Source organism: Coenobita brevimanus, chromosome 61 (genome assembly GCF_032717465.1).
Source record: "Coenobita brevimanus isolate Jiangsu-jjx chromosome 61, ASM3271746v2, whole genome shotgun sequence".
NCBI lineage: Eukaryota > Metazoa > Arthropoda > Malacostraca > Decapoda > Coenobitidae > Coenobita > Coenobita brevimanus.
The window spans coordinates 35,531,700-35,553,135 of record NC_137014.1 but is presented as its reverse complement, the minus strand read 5'-3'; the positions used below and the strand labels follow the sequence as shown (position 1 = coordinate 35,553,135).

Below are 21,436 nucleotides of genomic sequence, written 5' to 3'. Positions count from 1 at the left end.
AAAGCTTGTTCAATTTCTCTTGCAGGTCCTTGCAAGAATCTGTGTTAGTAATTTTCCTTCGAACTTTTGCATCATTTGCAAACATACTTAGATAGCTTCCACTTCCATTGTCACTTACATATACTAAAAACATAATTGGTGCCAGCACTGACCCCTGTGGCACTCCACTGGTCACTTCCCTCCTTGATGAGTAATTTCCCCTTAATATTGTTCTCATTTCCCTTTTTCTCAGAAAGTCCTGCATCTTGTGTGTGTGTGTGTGTGTGTGTGTGTGTGTGTGTGTGTGTGTGTGTGTGTATTTACTGTACCTAATTGTATTTAACTGTGATATACAGGAAATGAGCTACGTTCGTGGGGTCCCGTCTCTGTTTCTCAGTAAGTCAAATTTAATTTTAAACTCATTTAGGTTTTTAGACTGGACAATCTCTTTGTCCAGACAATTCCACAGGTCTATACATCTATAAGGAAAACTATATTTCTTGATATCCTTCTGGCAGCTTGGTTTCTTGAGTTTCATTCTGTGTCGTCTTGTTACTCTCGTATCCCATAAAAACAGATCTTCTTTGTCAATTTCATCTACTCCCACCATGGTCCTGAACACTGCAATCATGTCTTCTCTCTTTCTCCTGTCTTCTAGGGAAGGCAAATCGAGCTTTTCCCACCTCTCTCTATACGACTGATCTGCCAGACTGGGGACCATCTTGGTTGCTGTTCTTTGTATTCTTTCAATCTTGTTTATATCTTTCTTTTTGTGTAGGGACCACACAACTGCTGCATAGTCTAACCTGGGGCGAATCATAGCCACTACCAATTTTTTCATCATCTCCTCATCCATATAATGAAAAGCTACTCTTATATTAGTCAGAGTTTATATGTCTCTCTAACTGCCTTGTTAATGTGTTTTTCAGGTGATAAACTGTCCTGGACCAGCACTCCCAAATCTTTCTCTTCACTCACTTTTGTGATTGGTTCATTACCCATCAAATAATTCAATGATGACCTCTTGGTACTTTTACCCAATTCCAATATTTTACATTTCTTTGCATTAAATTTCATTTCCCACATCCGGCTCCAATCGTGTATCCTATCCAGATCCTCCTGCAGCATTTTACAATCCCCCTCAACCTCTACCCTCCTCAAGATCTTTGCATCATCAGCAAACAGACTTGCATAACTGTTCATTCCATCTATCATATCATTTACACAAATCAGGAACATTACTGGCGCCAACACCAAGCCCTGTGGGACTCCACTTGTTACTTCCCTCCATCCAGACATCCTATCCTTTATTACTGTCCTCATTTGTCTGTTGCTCAAAAAGTCTCTCATCCATTCCAGGAGGTTCCCCTTCAGTCCTCCTATATGCTCTAGTTTCCACATCAGTCTCTTATGAGGTACCTTGTCGAAGGCCTTCTCCAAATCTAAATACACACAATCCATCCAACCATCTCTCTCCTGTAGGACGTCAACCGCTCTTGAGTAAAAACTCAACAAGTTGGAAACACATGACCTTCCACTTCTAAAGCCAAAGGTGGCTGTTGTGTATATATACGCAACGACTTATCTTGCTCTCATGTTCCTGAACTCGATTCTTCTGAATTCTCTACACTCTGGCTTCGGCTTTCCTGTCATTCTCTGACTAAATATATCTGTGCTGTTTACTTATCCCCTAATTCTACTGACTATCAAAAATTCTTCGACTATCTTACTTCTACGATGGAACACATTCTATCCATTTCTCCTTTCTCTGAAATCTCCATTCTAGGAGATTTCAATGTTCACCACCACCTTTGGCTCTCCTCTCCTTTCACGGATCCACCTGGTGAACAAGCCTACATCTTTTTTATCCTTAATGACCTAGAGCAGCTTGTACAGCACCCTACCTGTATCCCTGACCGCCTTGGAGAGAGCCCCAACATACTTGACCTCTTCCTCACAACTAATCCTTCTGCTTACTCTGTTAATCTTTTCTCTCCGTTGGGCTCCTCCGATCACAACCTTATCATCTTAACCTGTCCTATCACTCTGGTAGGGCCTGTGGACCCTCCAGGGAAACGTCGTCTGTGGCATTTTGGAGCCGCGGACTGGGAGGCCCTCAGGCAGTACTTCTTTGATTTTCCCTGGAATGATTATTGCTTCCATGGCCGGGAGTCATCTGATTGTGCCTTGCACATTAAGAAGGTTATTATCTCGGGCATGGAAGCATACATTCCTTTCTCATATCCTTTGACTAACGCAAGAAAGCCTTGGTTTAATCACGCTTGTTCTAATGCTGTCCGCAACAAGGAGAGGGCCCACAAAAGGTACCGGAGCCAACCCACCCCTGAATCACATCATCTTTACGTTTCTGCCCGGAATCATGCTACGTCTGTTCTTTGCTCTACCAAAAATAATTTCATCCATACTAAATGCTCTCAACTCTCCAACTCGAATTCTTCCCACTCCTTCTGGCACCTTGCCAAAAATCTTTCTAACAACTTTACCTCATCATCCTTCCCTCCTCTTTTCTACTCTGATGGTTCTGTAGCTATTTCTCCTACTGATAAAGCAGATCTCTTCGCACAGACTTTCTCCTCCAATTCCACCTTAGACAATTCCGGTGCTGTTCCTCCATCTCTTCCCCCCTCTGACTTCCTCATGGCTGACATTAAAATTTCTTCAGTTGATGTATTTTCTGCCATTACTGGCCTCAGTACTAACAAGGCATATGGGCCTGACGGGGTCCCTCCTGTTGTTCTCAAGAACTGTGCTTCTGTGCTCACACCCTGCCTAGGCAAACTCTTTCGCCTTTGTCAACTTGTACCTTTCCTTCTTGCTGGAAGTTTGCTCTCATTCAGCCAGTCCCAAAGAAGGGTGACCACTCCCAACCCTCCAACTATCGTCCAATTGCTTTAACGTCCTGTATTTCAAAAGTTTTCGAGTCAATTCTCAATAGAAAAATTTTAAGGCATCTTTCCTATCACAACCTTCTTTCCGATCGTCAGTACGGGTTCCGTCAGGGACGCTCTACTGGCGATCTTCTCACCTACCTTTCAGACTCCTGGTCATCCTCCTTTCGGGACTTTGGCGAAAGCTTTGCCACTGCACTTGACATCTCAAAGGCTTTCGATCGGGTCTGGCATAAATCTTTAATTTCCAAACTGCCCTCCTACGGTTTCTATCCTTCTATCTGTGCCTTCATCGCTAGCTTCCTTTCTGGTTGTTCTATAGCCGCTGTTGTAGACGGCCATCGTTCTTCTCCTAGATCTATCAAGAGTGGTGTTCCTCAGGGCTCTCCAGTCTTTCAAACGCAGTGTGTCCAGGCATCTCAAAATGATCGGATCTTGAATTTGGCTCTCTATTGTATTTTGTTTTTCTCTTGGAGGGAACTGTTACCGCGGGCTCATGGCCTTTGGTTCCTCTTCCTCGCATTTAAAAAAAAAAAAAAAAAAAAAAAAAAAAAAAAAAAAAAAAAATCCAAACTGACTTTCAGCCAAAATATTCATCTCTTCCATATATTTTAACCATTTATCTTTCAGAATTCTCTCACACAATTTTGTGACCATGCTGGTTAGGGACACTGGTCTATAATTCAGGGGTTCTTCCCTGTTTCCTCCCTTATAAATTGGTACCACATTTGCCCTCTTCCATTCTTGAAGCACTTTCCCCTCTTCCAGAGAACACACAATTAAACCGTTAATCTTATCCACCAGTTGTTCTCTGCATTCCTTCAGTACCCAATTAGAGATTCCATCTGGTCCTAGGGCTTTCCTCACATCTTGAGTTTCCAGTAATTTATACACTTCCTGTACTTCCACTTTCATATCTTTTATTACTACATTTCTAGTCACTCCCTCCCCTTCCACAAACTCACTTTCATTAGTGAAAACTGACTGGAAACGTTTGTTCATCATTTCTCCTTGCATTGCCGCATCTCTATAGACCTCTCCTTCTACTTTCAGTTTGGTGATTCCTTCCTTTTGTTTTAGTTTGCCATTGACAAATCTATGAAACAGTTTGGGTTCATCCTTACATTTGTCTATTATACCTTTTTCAAAATTCCTTTCTTCCTCTCTTCGTATTCTTGTGTAATCATTTCTAGTTCTTTTATATCCTTCCTTTGTTCTGTTGTTACCTCTCTTTCTCCAATTGTTCCATGCTGTGTCTCTCTCTTTTTTTGCTATCATACACCTTCCATTAAACCACTTTTTTTTTTTTTTTTCCTGCTTTCTTTCTCCCTTACTCTTGGCACAAATTTTTCCACTCCCGAATTATAGAAGGCTAGAAAAATATCCCACTTCCTCTGAATCTCTCTTGTTTCTCTGAATTTCCTCCAATCTGCATTTTCGAAAAATTTTCTCAATCCTGCAAAGTTGGTTTCTCGAAGTTGTATCTTCCCCGCCTATAAAGCTCGTCTCTTGGCTCCACGTTCCCTGTTATCACCTGGAACTCAATGACCACATGATCACTTTTTCCAATAGGACACAGATACTCCAAGGATTCTATTACATCAGGTTCTTTGGTAAACAGTAAGTCTAGTCTTGAAGGTGTACGGAACCGTGTCTCTTCTTTGACCCACTACGTCATAACACTATTCATTGTTATGTTTAATAATGTAGTGCCCCATGAATCTTCGTGACCTCCTGAGTCCCATTCCTTCCTGTTCACCTCTTTACAACTAAAGTCACCCATTAATATTATATTGTTACTTTTCTCAATCATTTTCTGTAAATAGCTAGCCATGTCTGACAACATTTCCTGGTATTCATCATCACTTCATGCTCTTGTCGTAGGGGGAACATACACAACTGCCATATCTCTCTCGCTATTCTCTCCAGTTTCTAATTTCGTATTTATCACTTCAGCCCTGCCTACTCCTATTTCCACGGTATGAACATTTATATTGTTCTTCACTGCTATCATCACCCCTCCTCCTGTTTTTTCTTTTCTGTCTCTTCTCCACAGTTTGTATTTACCATCTCCCATATGAACATCAATATCTTCTCTTAATTTGGTCTCTACAAAGCACATAACATCACGTTCATGTACCCTCAAAAAATCGTTGATTTCTAGCCTGGCTGATATTAAACCATCAACATTAGTATAAGCCACCTTCCAATTCTTTTTGATGTTTTTTACACCCTCTTCTCTCCTTCTCTCTGCCGGTACCACATCCTTAATTTCTGATCCATGACTCTCCAATAAAACACTGTCTTCTCTTCCTCCGTTCTCTGTTCATTTTTTACCTTTGTTTCCTTTACTAATTCCTTTATTTTAGCTCTTTCTTCCTCATTTGCATCTCTCCTTATCCAAACATTTTTGAACCCTTACTTGTCTGATAATTTCCATGTTCTACTGATAATTTCATTTACTGTAGCCTGAGACTTATACTTTACCTTCAATGGCCTTGCCCGTCCTTCCTCGTACTTTCCTAACTTAAACACCTCTTCAATCTCTTCTTGAACTTCGTTGTTTTCCTCCATGACAACTGATATTATTTCTTTAACCTTGCTCAGTTCTTCTCTTTCTCTTTCTGATCTTATTGTCATACGTTTTTCTTCAACTCCTGAAATTATTATAGTACACATTTTTCTTATCTGTTACATCCCTAACTAAAGATTCTCTACTTCTCAGCACCCTAACCACTTCCCTCTCCACCTTTTCCTTGCTTTGTTGTTCTATAATCTCTTTCAAATTTACATTTCCCTCTTGCTGAATTTTCTTCCACCCCTTATGTTATTCCTTGATTTCTTTAATGTGTTCGTCCTGTATTCTTGATTTGGATTCTTATTCATCTAGTTTGCTTTTAACCCCATCTCTTTCTTCTTCCAACCTCTTATTCTTCCTCTTGTGCTGTTTTATTTCATTTGATGCTGATTCTTTACTTACTTTCAATTCTGTGACTTCTCATTCTAGCTCTACACTGCATGTGCAAACTTTTTCCAGTTTACTTCGTAAAGCTATGATCTCTCTCTCCTGCTCTTGGGTTCATTCCTGTAACTCTCTAATTACTACCCATACCTTTTTTATTTCCTGGACATTCCTCTCAGCTGTTTTCTCTACTCCAGCTACTCTTATTTGGTTCAACATAGTACTTGCATTTCCCACATCGTCTTTGGAAAAACCCTCAAATTCCTTTTCTTTATATGTAAACAAAGCTCCGTTGCCCTCCACCATAGTGCTACCATATGGAATCTTTCTATTTCCACTGTATCTTGACCTCTTTGACCGAAACTTGCTGTTTTTTTGTTTTATTATTGACCGACAAGACCACCACTCATGCACTCATTTCACAATCACAATAGGCTGGTCTCCTTTTTCGCCGCTGATTTTGCAGTTACTTCTGCACGATCCAGGAAGAGCTCCGTCTTTGTTGGCGACGTGTGTGTGTGTGTGTGTGTGTGTGTGTGTGTGTGTGTGTGTGTGTGTGTGTGTGTGTGTGTGTGTGTATTTACCTATTTGTAGTATACAGGAATTGAGCAATGCTCATGTTGTCCTGTCTCCATATCCACATTTATCAAATCTACCTTTACACACATGAATGTTTTTCTCATGCACCACCTCTTTGTCTAAGTCGTTCCAAATATTTAAGTATTTACCTAATATACCTAATTGTGATATACACGGAATGTACTATGCTCGTGGGTTTCCATCGCTGTTTCTCAATAAGTCAAATTTGGCTTTAAACTCGTTTAAGTTTTTAGACTGGACAATCTCTTTGTCCAGGCTATTCCATAAGTCTATACTTCTGTAAGGAAAGCTATATTTCTTGATATCCTTCAAGCAGCTTGACTTTTTCAATTTCATTCCGTGTCCTCTTGTTGTGTGTGTGTGTGTGTGTTTAACCATTTGTATTTACCTAGTTGTGATACACAGGAAATGAGCTACGACTGTGGGGTCCTGTCTCTGTTTCTCAATAAGTCAAATTTTGCTTTGAACTCATTTAAGTTTTTAGACTGGATGATCTCTTTGTCCAGGTTCTTCCGCAGGTCTATGCATCAATAAGGAAAACCATATTTCTTGATATCCTTCAAGCAACTTGGCTTTTTCTGTTTCATTCCGAGTCCTCTTGTTACTCTCCCATCCCATATAAACAGACCTTCTTTGTCAATTTTTTCTACTCCAATCACGGCCCTGAACACTGCAATCATGTTGTACCTCTCTCTCCTTTCTTCTAAGGTAGGCAGATCTAGCTTTTCCAGCCTTTCCATGTACAACAGGTCTACCAGGCTAGGGGGCATCTTGCTTGCTGTTGTTTGTATTCTCTCCATCCATCCATCCATCATCTAATCCTACGCTGCCCCATGAGAAGCGTAGGAGCCCGGGGCTAGGAAAGTTGGTCCTGGCATTTAAGATGAGAGTGACCAGCCTCACTGATCCCTGAGTGGCAATCTTGTTTATATCTTTCTTTTTATGTGGTAACCAAACTACTGCCTCATAATCCAATTGGGGCAGGATCATGGCCACTAGGAATTTTTCCATCATCTCCTCATCCACGTAATGAAATGTTACTCCTATGTTAGTCAAGAGACTATATGTATCTCTATATATCTTGTTAATGTGCTTTTCAGGTGAAAAACTATCCTGGACCAGCACTTCCAAGTCCTCTTCACTCGCTTTTGTGATTTGTTCATTATTCATCAAATAATTCAATGATGGTCTCTTGGTACAGTCGTCAGCACAAATTCGCTGCAAGCCTGCTTGTGTGATGTGGTTGTTTTGTCCGGCAAAAGTGTATAGGAACTAGTTGACACACAGGCTTTTATACGCTTTAAAGACGTGTTTGTAAGAATTAGTGCTATAAATCGACCAGAATGCAATAGTCTTTATATCTGATTAGCATAAAAGTGAGCAAAAGACGACAGAAAAATGTTGTAGAGCGATGAAACTTCTGCTCTCTCCCTCGTACCCACCCCATGCTCCTCCCCACCCTACCTATCAACCCCCCCCATGCTCCTTCATTTCCGCTCCCCTCTCTCCGCACCCTGTCTACCTTAACCACGGCGCAGATCTACGTAATGAACTGCACTCTTCTCCATTTCTTGTCTATTCCTGTAACCTTTTAGCTCCTTACATTCGAGAGTATCTTCCCATGCCTCAGTCTTTTTCACCCACTCTTTACTCCAAACGTGATACAGTAGTTCGAAACATGATGGGTTCTGATCCTGCTTCATGAATCAGTGAACAGTATGAGGAGGACGGGAACATTTTCCTTGAAACAAGAGAGAGAGAGAGAGAGAGAGAGAGAGAGACAGACAGACAGACAGACGGAGGAAGTAGGAGGAATGGGCACAAATGTTTGTTTAATTTTGCCTACTGAAATAATAGCCACCAACTGCCAGGCTCACTAAACACACACACACACACACACAGTAAGGAATAATACATCACAAGAAGAGGACCTCAAACGTTTCTGTATCTAGCAGCTGTTGGTAGTGACAAGGGGTGGAGAAATGAATGACAACTGGAATAAAAAGAGTGGGAATCAGATGGGGAGGGTGAGAATGGGATTAGAACAGGAGGGAATATTGGTAATTAGCCTTGGATACATTTTATTAAAGCTTTTCGAGCAATTGAAAACAGGACAATATTGGTTTAGTAAACAGTCGAGAGAATCGTGATGCACCAGTCGCGTTAGTGCCAAGGATAAATGAATGAAGGTAGAGAGAAAGTGGAGAGACATGAACGTGAGTGGGGAGTAGGAGGGGGAAGGAGGGGTGGGGGGACAACAGGAGGAGAAAGGGGGAGAGAGGGGAATGGAGTTTAGACACGGTTATGAGGAATGTTAGAGTATTACGTTCGTACGTCGTTTCATAACATTCTGTCAGCTTTTGCACTTTTTTTTTATACTGACTAAATACGGTATACATAATATTGTACTCTAGCCAGCCTCTAGTACCATTTTTAAAAAACACGTCGTTAAAGTGTATAAAAGGCTATGTGGCAACTAGTCCCCTTATACTGTTGCCAGACAAAAGGACTCACATCACACGAGTAGACTTGCAGCGAATATATGCTGACGACTGTACTTTTACCCATTTCCAATATTTTACGTTTTTTTTGCATTGAATTTAACTTTTCACATCCAGCTCCGATCATGAATCCTATCCAGGTCCTCCTGCAGCATTTAACAGTCTTCTTCAACTTCTATCTTTGCATTGTCAGCAAACAGACTTGTATAACTGTTCATTCCATCTACCATTTCATTTATGTAAATCAGGAACATTACGAGCACTAACGTCAAGCCCTGTGGGACTCCACTTGGTACTTCCCTCCATCTAGACATCCTGTCTTTTACTACAGTCTTCATTTGTCTGTCTCTCAAGATGTCTCCCATCCACTCCAAGAGGTACGGTACCCCTTCAGTCCTTCTGTGTGTTCCAATTTCGTTTTTAGTCACTTGTAAGGTACCTTATCAAAGCCTTTCTCCAAATCTAAATACACACAATCCACCCAACTATCTCTCTCTTTTAGTATGTCAATCACCCTTGAGTAGAAGCTCAACAAGTTGGAAACACACGACCTTCCAAATCTGAATCCAAACTGACTTTCAGCCAAAATGCTCATCTCCTCCAGATATTTTATCCGTCTTTCAGGATTCTCTCGCATAATTTTGCAACCATGCTCGTCAGGGACACTGGTCTATAATTCAGGGGTTCTTCCATGTTCCCTCTCTTATAAATTGGTACCACACTGGCCCTTTTCCATTCCCGCGGCACTTTCCCTTCTTCCACAGAAAACACAATTAAACCGTGAATCTTATCCGCCAGCTGTTCTCAGCATTTTTTTAAGTATACAATATGAGATCCCATCTGGTCCTGGGGCCTTCCTTAAATCTTGAGTTTCCAGTAATTTGTATGCTTCGTGCACTTCAACTTTTACATCTTTAATACCACATGTCTAGTCACTCCCTCCTCCTCCACAAAAACACTTGCTCTAGTGAAGACTGATTGGATGCATTTGTTCACTATTTCAACTTGCATAACTACATCTTTATAGACATTTCCTTCTACTTTCAGCTTACTGATTCCTTCCTTTTGTTTCAATTTGCCAATAACAAACCTGTAAAACAGTTTACACTGCCATCTATACCTTTCTCGAAGTTTCTTTCTTCCTCTCCTCGTACTCTTGTATATTCATTTCTAGTTCTTTTATAATCTTCCTTTGTTCTATCATTACCTCTCTTTCTCCATTTGTTCCATGCCTTATCCCTTTCGTTTTCTGCTATAATACACCTTTTGTTGAACCAGTCAATTCTCCAGTTCTCTTTCCCACTAACTTTTGGCACATACTTTTCCACACCCATATTATATTAGTCCAGAAAGATATCCCACTTCTTCTGTATCTCTCATGTTTCCCTGAATTCTCGTCAATCCACTTCTTTGAAAAAAAATTTTCAGTCCTGTAAAGTTTGCTTTCCCAAAGTTGTATCTTCCATGCCTGTGCAGCTCATGTCAAGTCTCTCCATTTCCTTCTATCGTTTGAAACTCTATCACTACATAATCACATTTTCCTATAGGACACAGATATTTTAGATTCATGTGAGTGTGTGTGTGTGTGTTCTTACCTAATTGTTCTTACCTAATTGTATCTTTACAGGAATGAGTCAAGCTCGTAGTGTCCCGTGTCTTAAACCATATTTATCGTACATATCCTTAAATTTGTGAATCGTTTTGGCACACACTATTTCATTCGGTAGTGCATTCCATTGATCAATGGCTCTGTTTGGGAAACTGAATTTCCTTACGTCTTTATCACCTCTCTTCTTATGCAGTTTTTTGCAGTGTCCTCTTGCTGATGCTTCTCCATATGCTAAGTAATCATTTATGTCTATTTTCTCCTTCCCTGATGTGCACTTATATAGCATTATCATGTCACCTCTTTTCCTTCTCTCCTGTAGTGTTGGTAGATTCAGTTTATTTAGTCTTTCTTCGTAGCTTACGTCCCTTAAGCTTGGTATCCATCTTGTAGCGGCCCTTTGAACTTTTTCAATCTTGTCTATGTGCTTTTTGAGATGAGGACTCCAGACTACTGATGCATATTCCAGGGTTGGTCTAATGAATGATGTTATTATCCTTCTTAGCATATCTTCATTTATGTATGTGAATGCTATTCTCATATTTGCAAGCAGTGTATACATGTTCCGTACCTTCTCGCTGATGTGGTCAGCCGGAGATAGTCTGTTATTGATAATCACACCTAGGTCTTTCTCTCTTTCTGATGTGTGTAGGGTTTTATTTCCTAACTTATAATCCCAATCAGGTCTTTTTCCACTTTTACCAAACTTGATTACATGACACTTGTCCACATTGAATTCCATTTGCCATGTACTACTCCATTCATGAAGTTTATTTAATTCTTCTTGTAGCTCTTTACAAGAGTCTGTGTTAGTAATTCTCCTTTGTATTTTTGCATCATCTGCAAACATATTCAGATAGCTCTCACTTCCAGTGTTACTGTTTATATCATTTATATACACTAAAAACATGACTGGTGCCAGCACTGAACCCTGTGGTACTCCACTAGTCACTTCTTTCCATGATGAGTAATTTCCTCTTAGTACTGTTTTCATTTCTCTTTTTATGAGAAAGTCTTGCATCCAACAAAACAGTTTGCCTCGAATTCCTCCTTGATGGTACAGTTTCCATAAAAGTCTTTTTATGTGTGTGTGTGTGTGTGTGTGTAAGTTGTCACCAGTCACCCTTAGCACCAACTTATTTTTTTCCATAAGAAGTCCATTTAAATTTGGAGAAATTAAATTTGGCAAGGTTTTTACAGTATCAAATGGTGTCTTAAATTTTAGATTCTACTAATAGTTGATACAGAGATGACAGGCTACAAAAATGGGCACCTGATGTAGCAGATCTGTCCCAAGTACTTACTTGTTTAAGGGATGATGGCATTAGCTGTGTGCTGAAGTTTGTAAGGACTGCTCGGTATATGTCCTTATGCTGGTCTTGGGTAATGCCCTGAGCTTCCCACTCTTGCCTCACTCGCTCCACTGCTGTTACCCAATTCATTTCGTGTTCCTGCTTCACCCCTTGGCAGGCAGCTATGGTATGTGGACTTTCAGCTTCCATACCATTAACTGTTACACAATTTGCCTCTATGTTGTCTGCACACCCACCTACATTGTTTTTCACACTACTGGCACTTATCTCCTTATTGCCTGTGCCTTCATTCAGTTTACTGTCAATACTCTCACCACCTTTAGGGCATTTTTTCTTCTCAGTACTTTTGTCTCCTTTTGCTTTACTGTGTTCCTCTTCATCATCCTGTTCATTCAGGCTCTGACCACCCCTCAAAAGGTAACTGTACATTTCCTGCTTGTTTGCCTGCTCTACCACACTCAAGAGCACCTGGTGGCAGCAGAAGATAGCCAGATACCACTGTGAAAGATAGACTACAGTTTAAAAAAATCCATTAAGGATACCATAAAACAGAATGAAATTATTCCAATTAAATTACACTAGTCTATAGTTGTTTTAAAAAATTATTGAACACTTTATAATGTTTAAAATTATTTATGACCAAATTACACAAGTTCATCTATTACACTAGTTTATCTAAAGATTTTTTGTTTTCCATACCACGATATAGATAACAAAACCCCTATCTGAGGTATATCATATCCATAAAATTCGTAATTCTGACTATTCACAGGTTCATTGCTACTGGTTTTTATGTGTGATCTAAATTCAAATTAGTAAAAATTGTCACTATAATACTCTTTACAGCTGCCCAGTAAGCATCTTGGTATTCACACCTGCTTACCCTATACCACGAATCAGTCTCTGTCTATGCTGTGCCATCACGCTGTAACTGTATGTGTGGTAAATTATGGACTTTGGTTATAGGTGAAATTTTTGTACCTTATAGCCCTCTGCATCCCTTATCTGCCTCAACCTTGGCTTGTAATGTTGGTAGAGTTTCTCAAAAAAAGAAAATAGCGATGCTCTTCAAAATACTGTTGTGGTTGCATAACCCTGATCTGTCTGGCCAAGCAGACTGCTCTTGCGGCAGGACCATCCCATATAGTGAACCAGTGTTCTGTTCTGGTAACTAGCATCTCACCACAGTAAGGAGCAGGGAAGAGTGTGGAGGTATGGTTCCTTGATGGATGCCACATTTGCATCTCTCCACAAAGTTAAGAGGGACACCATAGTAGGCTCCACATCACCTCATTATCCGGCTATATAGTTACAACCCAGCATTGTAAATGGTTTCCTGGGTTACAGGAAACCATTAGGCCTGTCACTATATGTAGAGCCACCTGAAGTGGAAAGAAGAGTAATAAACAGTGTCAGGAAGGATGACAGAAACAGAGAGTGAGGACAGCAGGCAGAAAAAGAATGATAAAAGTGAAGAAAGAAGTAAGTAGCACCACATCAAGTGACTGGATGATGGCTGTCACCACCAGCATCAAAATACTGTAAAGTTCTTCACTGGCTTCCCCCCCCCACCCCATTTTTTTTAACACTTCATTTTGCCATGTTTTTACATTGTTGCTCATATGTAAAACTACTGTACCAACATCTTCAAACTCCTGGCACATATTTTCCAACCTAATCTCATCTAAAAATGATGCCAAGTTTCCTCCTATGGAATCCTGACATTGAGACTGGTCACAGCCGATGCCAAAATCTGCCATTTACAAGGTGCTGGTGCCTGTTGGGAAAATGGGAATTTGAGATATGTAATAAGATTTGTAAAAATGTAACAGTTCCAGCCTGGATTCTGAATCCATGCAGAGTCACTCATTTTCATAGCAGCACTTGCCACAGTGAACTAAGTGAATTTTTCTCTTTGAAAGTTGGGTTGAAACAGGGATGTGTCATGTCTCCATGGTTGTTCAATCTGTACATGGATGGGGTAATAAAAGAGGTACAAAGTAGGGTAGTGGATGTTGGAGTGGCCCTGGTGAGAGAGGATAGTGTTTGGAAACTCCCTGTACTGTTGTTTGAAGATGATACTGTGTTGTTGAGTGAAGACGAAGGGGAGCTGCAAGGCTTGGTGGATGAGTTTGGGAGAGTTTGTAAGAAACGGAATCTGAAGGTGAATGTAGGGAAGAGTAAAGTGATGGTCTTTGAGAGAGGTGAAGTCAGTGAATGTACAGCGAGGTTGGATGGTGAGGAATTGGAAAATGTGAGTACGTTTAAGTACTTGGGTAGTGTGATGAGTAAGGATGGAGGTTTGGAGGGTGAAGTGCTTGAAAGGGTACAGCAGGGAAGAAAGGTTGCTGGTTCTTTGAAAGCAGTGATAAGAAACAGGGAAGTGAGAATGGAAGTGAAAAAGTTACTACATGACAGTATTGTGATACCAACTCTAACGTACGGAAGTGAAACTTGGACGTTGTTGGAAGGACACAAGTCAAGAGTGAGAGCAGTGGAAATGAGTTATTTAAGAGGAGCCTGTGGAGTCACATGGAGAGATAGGCTGACGAATGAGGATATAAAGGAACGTTGTGGTGTTAACGTGGATGTGATAGGGAGTGTTATGAGGAACACACTGAGGAGGTTTGGCCATGTGGAGAGGATGGAGGGTGAAAGACTGATGAAGAGAGTGTATGTGAGTGAGGTGGAGGGGGGAAGAGTGAGGGGGAGGCCGAGGATGAGATGGAGGGATGGGGTGGAGAGGTATATGAGAGAGGGGGGTGTGAGTTGGGAGCAGGGCAGTGAAATGGCGGGGGACAGGGCGACTTGGAGGCGATTTGTTTGTGGCCACCCCAAACGGGATTGAGGCGTCTGGCAATAGATAGATAGATAGATAGACTTGCCACAGTTGATGGTAGCCACTAATTTGTTACCTACACATACAGTATTTTTTTTCTTATATTTATTTCGCTTTCATTCTGTTTCATTTATAATGGCTCAAACAAGTTTGCAAGCATCGACCTCAATCACCTAATGGTAGCTTCCATGTTGTTCAATCTCTAGCAGCCTCCCTATTCCATCATTTATCCCTGAGGTCACACTCTACAACCTTGTCCCATTTTTTTTTTTTTTTTTTTTTTTTTTTTTAAAGTCTGCCTCTTGCAACCCTAACCTCAACATTCACACCTCTCACCCTCCACACCCAGTTGTCATCCTTTATTCTCTCCAAATGCACAAACCATCTCAATCTACCCCTGATTCAAGCCCTGTCCTTCCTCTCAACTCTTCATTCATAATCCTAACCCATCCCAGGCCTGCCATTCAGGACACATCCACCTAATCATTACCATCTCTGTACATGTGAGCCTAAGAAATATTCTCTTCCTTTAATTCCCAAGTCTCACTACTGTACAACATTACTTCCAAACACAAGCTACATACAAGGGCTCCTTAGCAGGAAGGGAGAGCCCTCTCAGTGTGAGGAGAGGCAACAACTCCCTGAACTTCCAATCACTCCTTTCCCTGACTGCTGAGCTAGCTCTAGCCCCATCTCCGGCACATATCAAGTCCCCCAGTCAATAAAACTCCTTTACACACTAAAGAGACCTTTAGCAAGGCCAATTCTTTCTCATCTCTGTCTCTGCATGCTCTCCCCTACAAACCACACATACAAGGTCAGCATTATTTTGTTGCCTACCTCTAATATCCCTATATCTCTTAAGCACCCACATCACAAACACTGCACAAGATGACAAATTGCACACAAACTACTTTTGTCACAGTACCACTGCAGGCCCCAGGTATCACAATTTTTATTTTATCCGTTTACTTTCAAATCCTTGAACCCCATTCTATCTCTCCTTCTTGCCTCCATTACCTAATGTTGCAAACTAAAATCCACTTTGTCATATTTATTTCTTCCAAGCACCATCAGTATCAATTTCTTTCTTCTGCATACCTTCTCAAACTCACAAACCATTTTCTTTAAATCATTCACTTTTGTCACCATAATTGCATATTCAATATGAATGGAAATCTTGAACATATATACTTATCTCAGATGGAACCAAGTCTGCCTGTGACTGATCCATGTAAACCAGGCAATCATTACTAGTTAAAGGGAATGAAATGTGATTGTACAGAAATAGACACTCTCAAAAAACTGATAATTAAAAATACATGAAAAGAAAAAGTCTATATTTCATTGACAAACTGAGATAATATAGTGGTTCTCGAAAGGTATGCCTTCAAGTGGCAGCACTGAAATAACCAGGTAGCAAAGCTACCAGGCAAAACAAATACCTTCATCTCCCTATCCCCCCAAGAGGTGTCTGGTGGACTGCAGGAGGGCAACTTCAGTTTTCAGTTCTCTGGGTTCATGTTCATATCAGCCTTGGGCTGCAACAGCAGAGGGTACAGTAACCTTCCATGGTGATGCCATCATAACCATATCTTCCACTAACAAACAGGGTAAGTGTCATTTTCTACACTGACATACTCACTTCTATCTATCTATCTATCTATTGCCAGACGCCACAATCCCGTTTGGGGTGGCCACAAACAAATCGCCTCCAAGTCGCCCTGTCCCCTGCCATTTCACTGCCCTGCTCCCAACTCACACACCCCTCTCTCATATACCTCTCCACCCCATCCCTCCATCTCATCCTCGGCCTCCCCCTCCCTCTTCCCCCTCCATCTCACTCACATACACTCTCTTCGTCAGTCTTTCACCCTCCATCCTCTCCACATGGCCAAACCACCTCAGTGTGTTACTCATAACGCTTCCTATCACATCCACATCCACACCACACCGCTCCTTTATATCCTCATTCGTCAACCTGTCTCTCCATGTGACTCCACAGGCTCCTCTTAAATAACTCATTTCCACTGCTCTCACTCTTGACTTGTGTCCTTCCAACAACGTTCAAGCTTCACTCCCATACGTTAGAGTTGGTATCGCAATACTGTCATGTAGTAACTTTTTCACTTCCATGCTCACTTCCCTGTTTCTTATCAATGTTTTCAAAGAACCAGCAACCTTTCTTCCCTGCTGTACCCTTTCAAGCACTTCACCCTCCAAACCTCCATCCTTACTCATCACACTACCCAAGTACTTAAACGTACTCACATTTTCCAATTCCTCACCATCCAACCTCGCTGTACATTCACTGACTTCGCCTCTCTCAAAGACCATCACTTTACTCTTCCCTACATTCACCTTTAGATTCCGTTTCTTACACACTCTCCCAAACTCATCCACCATGCCTTGCAGCTCCCCTTAGTCTTCACTCAACAACACAGTGTCATCTGCAAACAACAGTACAGGGAGTTTCCAAACACTATCCTCTCTCACCAGGGCCACTCCAACATCCACTACCCTACCTTGTACCTCTTTTATTACCCCATCAATGTACAGATTGAACAACCATGGAGACATGACACATCCCTGTTTCAACCAAACCTTCAAAGAGAAAAATTCACTTAGTTCACCATCCACACGCACTGCAGCCTTAGCACCATCATACATACTCTTCACAGCATTCAACAACTTCCCATCTACTCCATCACTTCACTCACATTTAATTCTGGCATGTGGAACAAATATGGGTTAATTTTGGTCATCTCTTGTTTGATGGAAGCTTCTCTTAGTGCAGCCACCCCCATGGCCTCTGCTAGCTTACTCTGTCCGGCAGCTTGGTACAGCTGGGCTGCTACAAACAGAGAGCCTGGGTCAGTGCGACGAGACAAGGTGCGTGCTGCATCCTCGATTCCTCCCTGGCTCAGCTGCCTGTTCACATAAGATAGAGAAAATAATCAAGTGAAACCTGGAAACCAGCTACTATATTAGATGCTAACCATATATATCAATCTGCCTGTTCACATATGAAAGAGAAAATAATCAAGTGAAACCAGGAAACCAGCTATTATATTGCATACTAACCATGTACAGGTAAGCCCTTAATTCACACGAGGGTTAGGTTCCCAGACCCTTCGCGTATGTGGTAAATTCGCGTATATGTTCTGCCCTTGTGTGCACATAATTACGCATGTCTATACGTATATTACACCTGGATAATACTGTTTATACACTACATACACCTTATAAACTAGCATAAAGTATTAAAAACAACAAAAATGTAAGAAATTTAAAACTGAAACATGACAAGCACAGGCGTAGGTGGAGACACTTCAGCAGTTTGGTACACTAGCCCTCACTGCCTCCCGTATGCTACATTCTGCCTTCTTTATTGTATGAACAGTTGACTCATTCACCCCAAACATGCGGTTCCAAGACAATTCACAGGCGTAGGTGGAGACACTTTAGCAGAGTCTGGTGCACTAGCCCTCACTGTCTCCCGTATGCTACGTTCTCCTTCTTTATTGTATGAGCAGTTGACTCAACCCAAACATACGGTTCTGAGATAATTCACCATCAAGTCAATTCACCATCAAAACATGGACAATTCCCCGTCATTCGATTAATATATTTATTATTGATTAATTAATACTTTAATAACTAATTTTCAGGGGGATTTTATAACTCATATAAGTAAAAAACTAGTGTACTGTACTTGCTAAATAAACTGGTATGTAAATAAATGACGGGGAATCATCCAGAAGGAGAATTGTCGCCGACATTCCACCCTGAAGTTTGTCCAACACTTTAACTTTGTCAGTGACACCACTTTACCAGCCCGCTTTGGTGTGTTACCACATGCATCACTAGCACTACGTTTAGGCCCCATGTTGGCAGACAAGGCAAGCAATCACTGGAAGGCAAAAAAATAAGCCACAAATAACGATTCTCGATCTCGAGTCATGCATGATTAGACTGTCGGATTCAAACTGACTGTGTGGTGCGTGGTAGACCGACCTCCCAGGCTCCCACACACACATACACACGCACACATACATATATGTGTGCACACGGGCAGCAGGTAGGCCTTTTTTATATTTCATTTATTTCTCTTGTATATTGAAATTACTTATTTGAATACTATAATTTTGTTTTAATTATTGTATGAAAAATTTGTGGATAACCGAAATCGCGTGAAAAAAGTTCGCGTGAATTAAGGGATAACCTGTATAGTAATCCCTAAATCATCCGACATAACAGAGCCAAAGGCATGTCCGGGTAGTGGCAATGTCCTGAAAATGAACAATATCCCCCTACTATATTCAGACCCTACCTATACCCAACCTCCAACCAATACCTAACATATTTGCACAAAACCTCTTCTTCTTTGGCAGTGTTTTCCAGTCATTCAGGCATATTTAGACATCAAAACACACATAGGAATATCCAAAGTAATGCTAAACACCAAGAAAACCATGAAAAGAATAAAAAGTAAACAAAAAACACCCTGCCTATACTGAATGTACTGTACCCCTCCTAACTCTGGCAATGTTTTCAAATCACTCTGCCATATTTAGACTTCTTAACATGCACAGGAATATCCAAAGCAATGGTAAACACCAGAAAAACCATGAAAAATAAAATTAAAAACAAAAAACACCCTACCTATAACGTATGTACAGTGCCCCTCCCAAATTTGGCACCATTTTCAGGTCAATCTGCCATATTTAGACATCAAAACACACATACGAATATCCAAAGTAATGCTAAACACCAAGAAAATCATGAAAAAATGAAACTAAAAACCAAAGAACACCTTACCTATACACTACTGTATGGTATGTACAGTAACCCTCCTAATTTTGGCACTGTTTTCAGGTCAGTCTGCCATATTCAGACATCAAAACACACATAGGAATATCCAATGTACTACTAAACACCAAGAAAAAACATGAAAAGAAAAAAACACTGAAAACCAAAAATCACCCTACCTATACAGTACACTATTATATGTATGGTCATGGTCATAAATAACCACCTATGCTTTGGTACTCCGTGCCTTAGACTGGCTCCTTCATGCATGGCAAGTCACAATGGAGTAAGAAGAACTGAGAAGGAAGGGCCCGAGAGTGAGGGGACGAGTGATGGTGCTGGGGTGGAGTGAGGGAGGGGGAGGGAGGGTCTGTGGGGTAGGGAGAATGAAATGCAAAGTGATGGTCACATTTATTGGTCCATTTTCTTTCATTCAGGGCATGATATAAAGGGGCTAAAATTTGGTAGATAATGCTGCATTACACTTTGTATAGCAGCATCAGATAACAAGCTTTAGATAGGTGGGGATATCAAGGCCTGACTAGAGAAATACTGTATATTGATGTGACAGATCAAACATTAGTGTAGAGTCAGAAGTTTCTGCCACAACACACTACTGTCTTGTCCATCAATTTGGAAGTAGCTGTTTTTTGTTGAAGGAAAATATCATTCCAAGGTGATGAGAGGATGTTGGGGTTGTTGGACGGCCATTCAAACCCATACATGCATGGAGTCCATGCATCAGATAATGAGAGATATCGTTGTTAAATCCACCCAAGTGCACAGACATCAAATTTTTTACCTTTTATTCATAATTATTTTAAATAGCCTTTTCATATAGACATGCCATAAAATATTATACATGATGGTGACTGTATAGTGGGAGCATATACCGACTGGATGATCACATCTACTGTGGACACAGCCATGTCAAAGGCTGCATAAGATATTTAGTTCCAAAATTAATTACATGTAAAGGTAGAGGACATTTCTGACAGAAATATTATGTTAGTCAAAGCCATCAAGATTCCAATCCGCATCCAAAGTCAAAATACAAGGATAAACTCAGCTATATGACTCTGCTATCTGCCACGTTGGTATATTTCTCTCACGAGTCAGCCCTTGATATCACCATCTTTCTAAAGCTTGTTATCTGACACCGCTATACAAGGTGTAATGCAGCACTATCTAACAAATAATAACTCTTTTATATCATGCCCTGAAAGAAAGAAAACAAACAAATAAAGTGACCACCACTTTGCATTTCATTCTCCCTCCCTTACCTACCATCCTTCCCCTCCCTCACTCCACCCCTGCACCATCACTCGTCCCCCCACCCACCTTCCCCTCCCTCTCTGATTCCTCCCTCTCAGCTCCTCTTACTCCACTGTGACTTGCCACGCATAAAGGAGCCAGTCTGAGGCACAGGGTACCGGAGGATAGGTGATTATTTATGACCACGACTGTACAGTATCCCTTCTAATTTTGGCACTGTTTTCTGATCATTCTGCCATATTTAGGCATCAAAACACACATAGGATTATCCATATTAATGCAAAACACCAAGAAAACAATGCATATACAACAAAGATCCACAAAAAGCCTCAGGAAGGTTGGAAAATCAGTTATCAGACACCAGGGATAACTGCTCCTGACACACACACACACACACAAATCCATAGGCAAATGTGTCACTAGAAATTAGTTAAGTTGGTATAAATGGTATCCCATCATCTTTGCTGGTGTCAATAAGCTAATAAAAACACAAAAAACTGATGAGTAAAAGTACAGAAATGCAGTGAGAATAAATAGTGTACTTGAGTAACTTCCCACAATCCTAGTGCAAAATTCTGTCAAAACCATCCCAGAGTTAAGCAAATGTCTAGATGCAAAATTTCATGAGCTTGCTAGTGGC

At 40.9% G+C, this 21,436-nt stretch overlaps 1 protein-coding gene across 1 annotated transcript in view; it reads right to left on the bottom strand.

Moving 5' to 3' along the window:
* LOC145403746 (gem-associated protein 5-like) overlaps positions 1-21,436 on the bottom strand; it is a 410,271-nt gene that overhangs the window by 44,162 nt on the left and 344,673 nt on the right. The window contains exons 24-25 of the mRNA XM_080275424.1: positions 17,430-17,640; positions 11,862-12,368 (exon numbers count right to left, since the gene is read on the bottom strand). Coding sequence (XP_080131550.1) covers positions 11,862-12,368; positions 17,430-17,640 — 718 coding nt within the window. The remainder of the gene's footprint in view (positions 1-11,861; positions 12,369-17,429; positions 17,641-21,436) is intronic.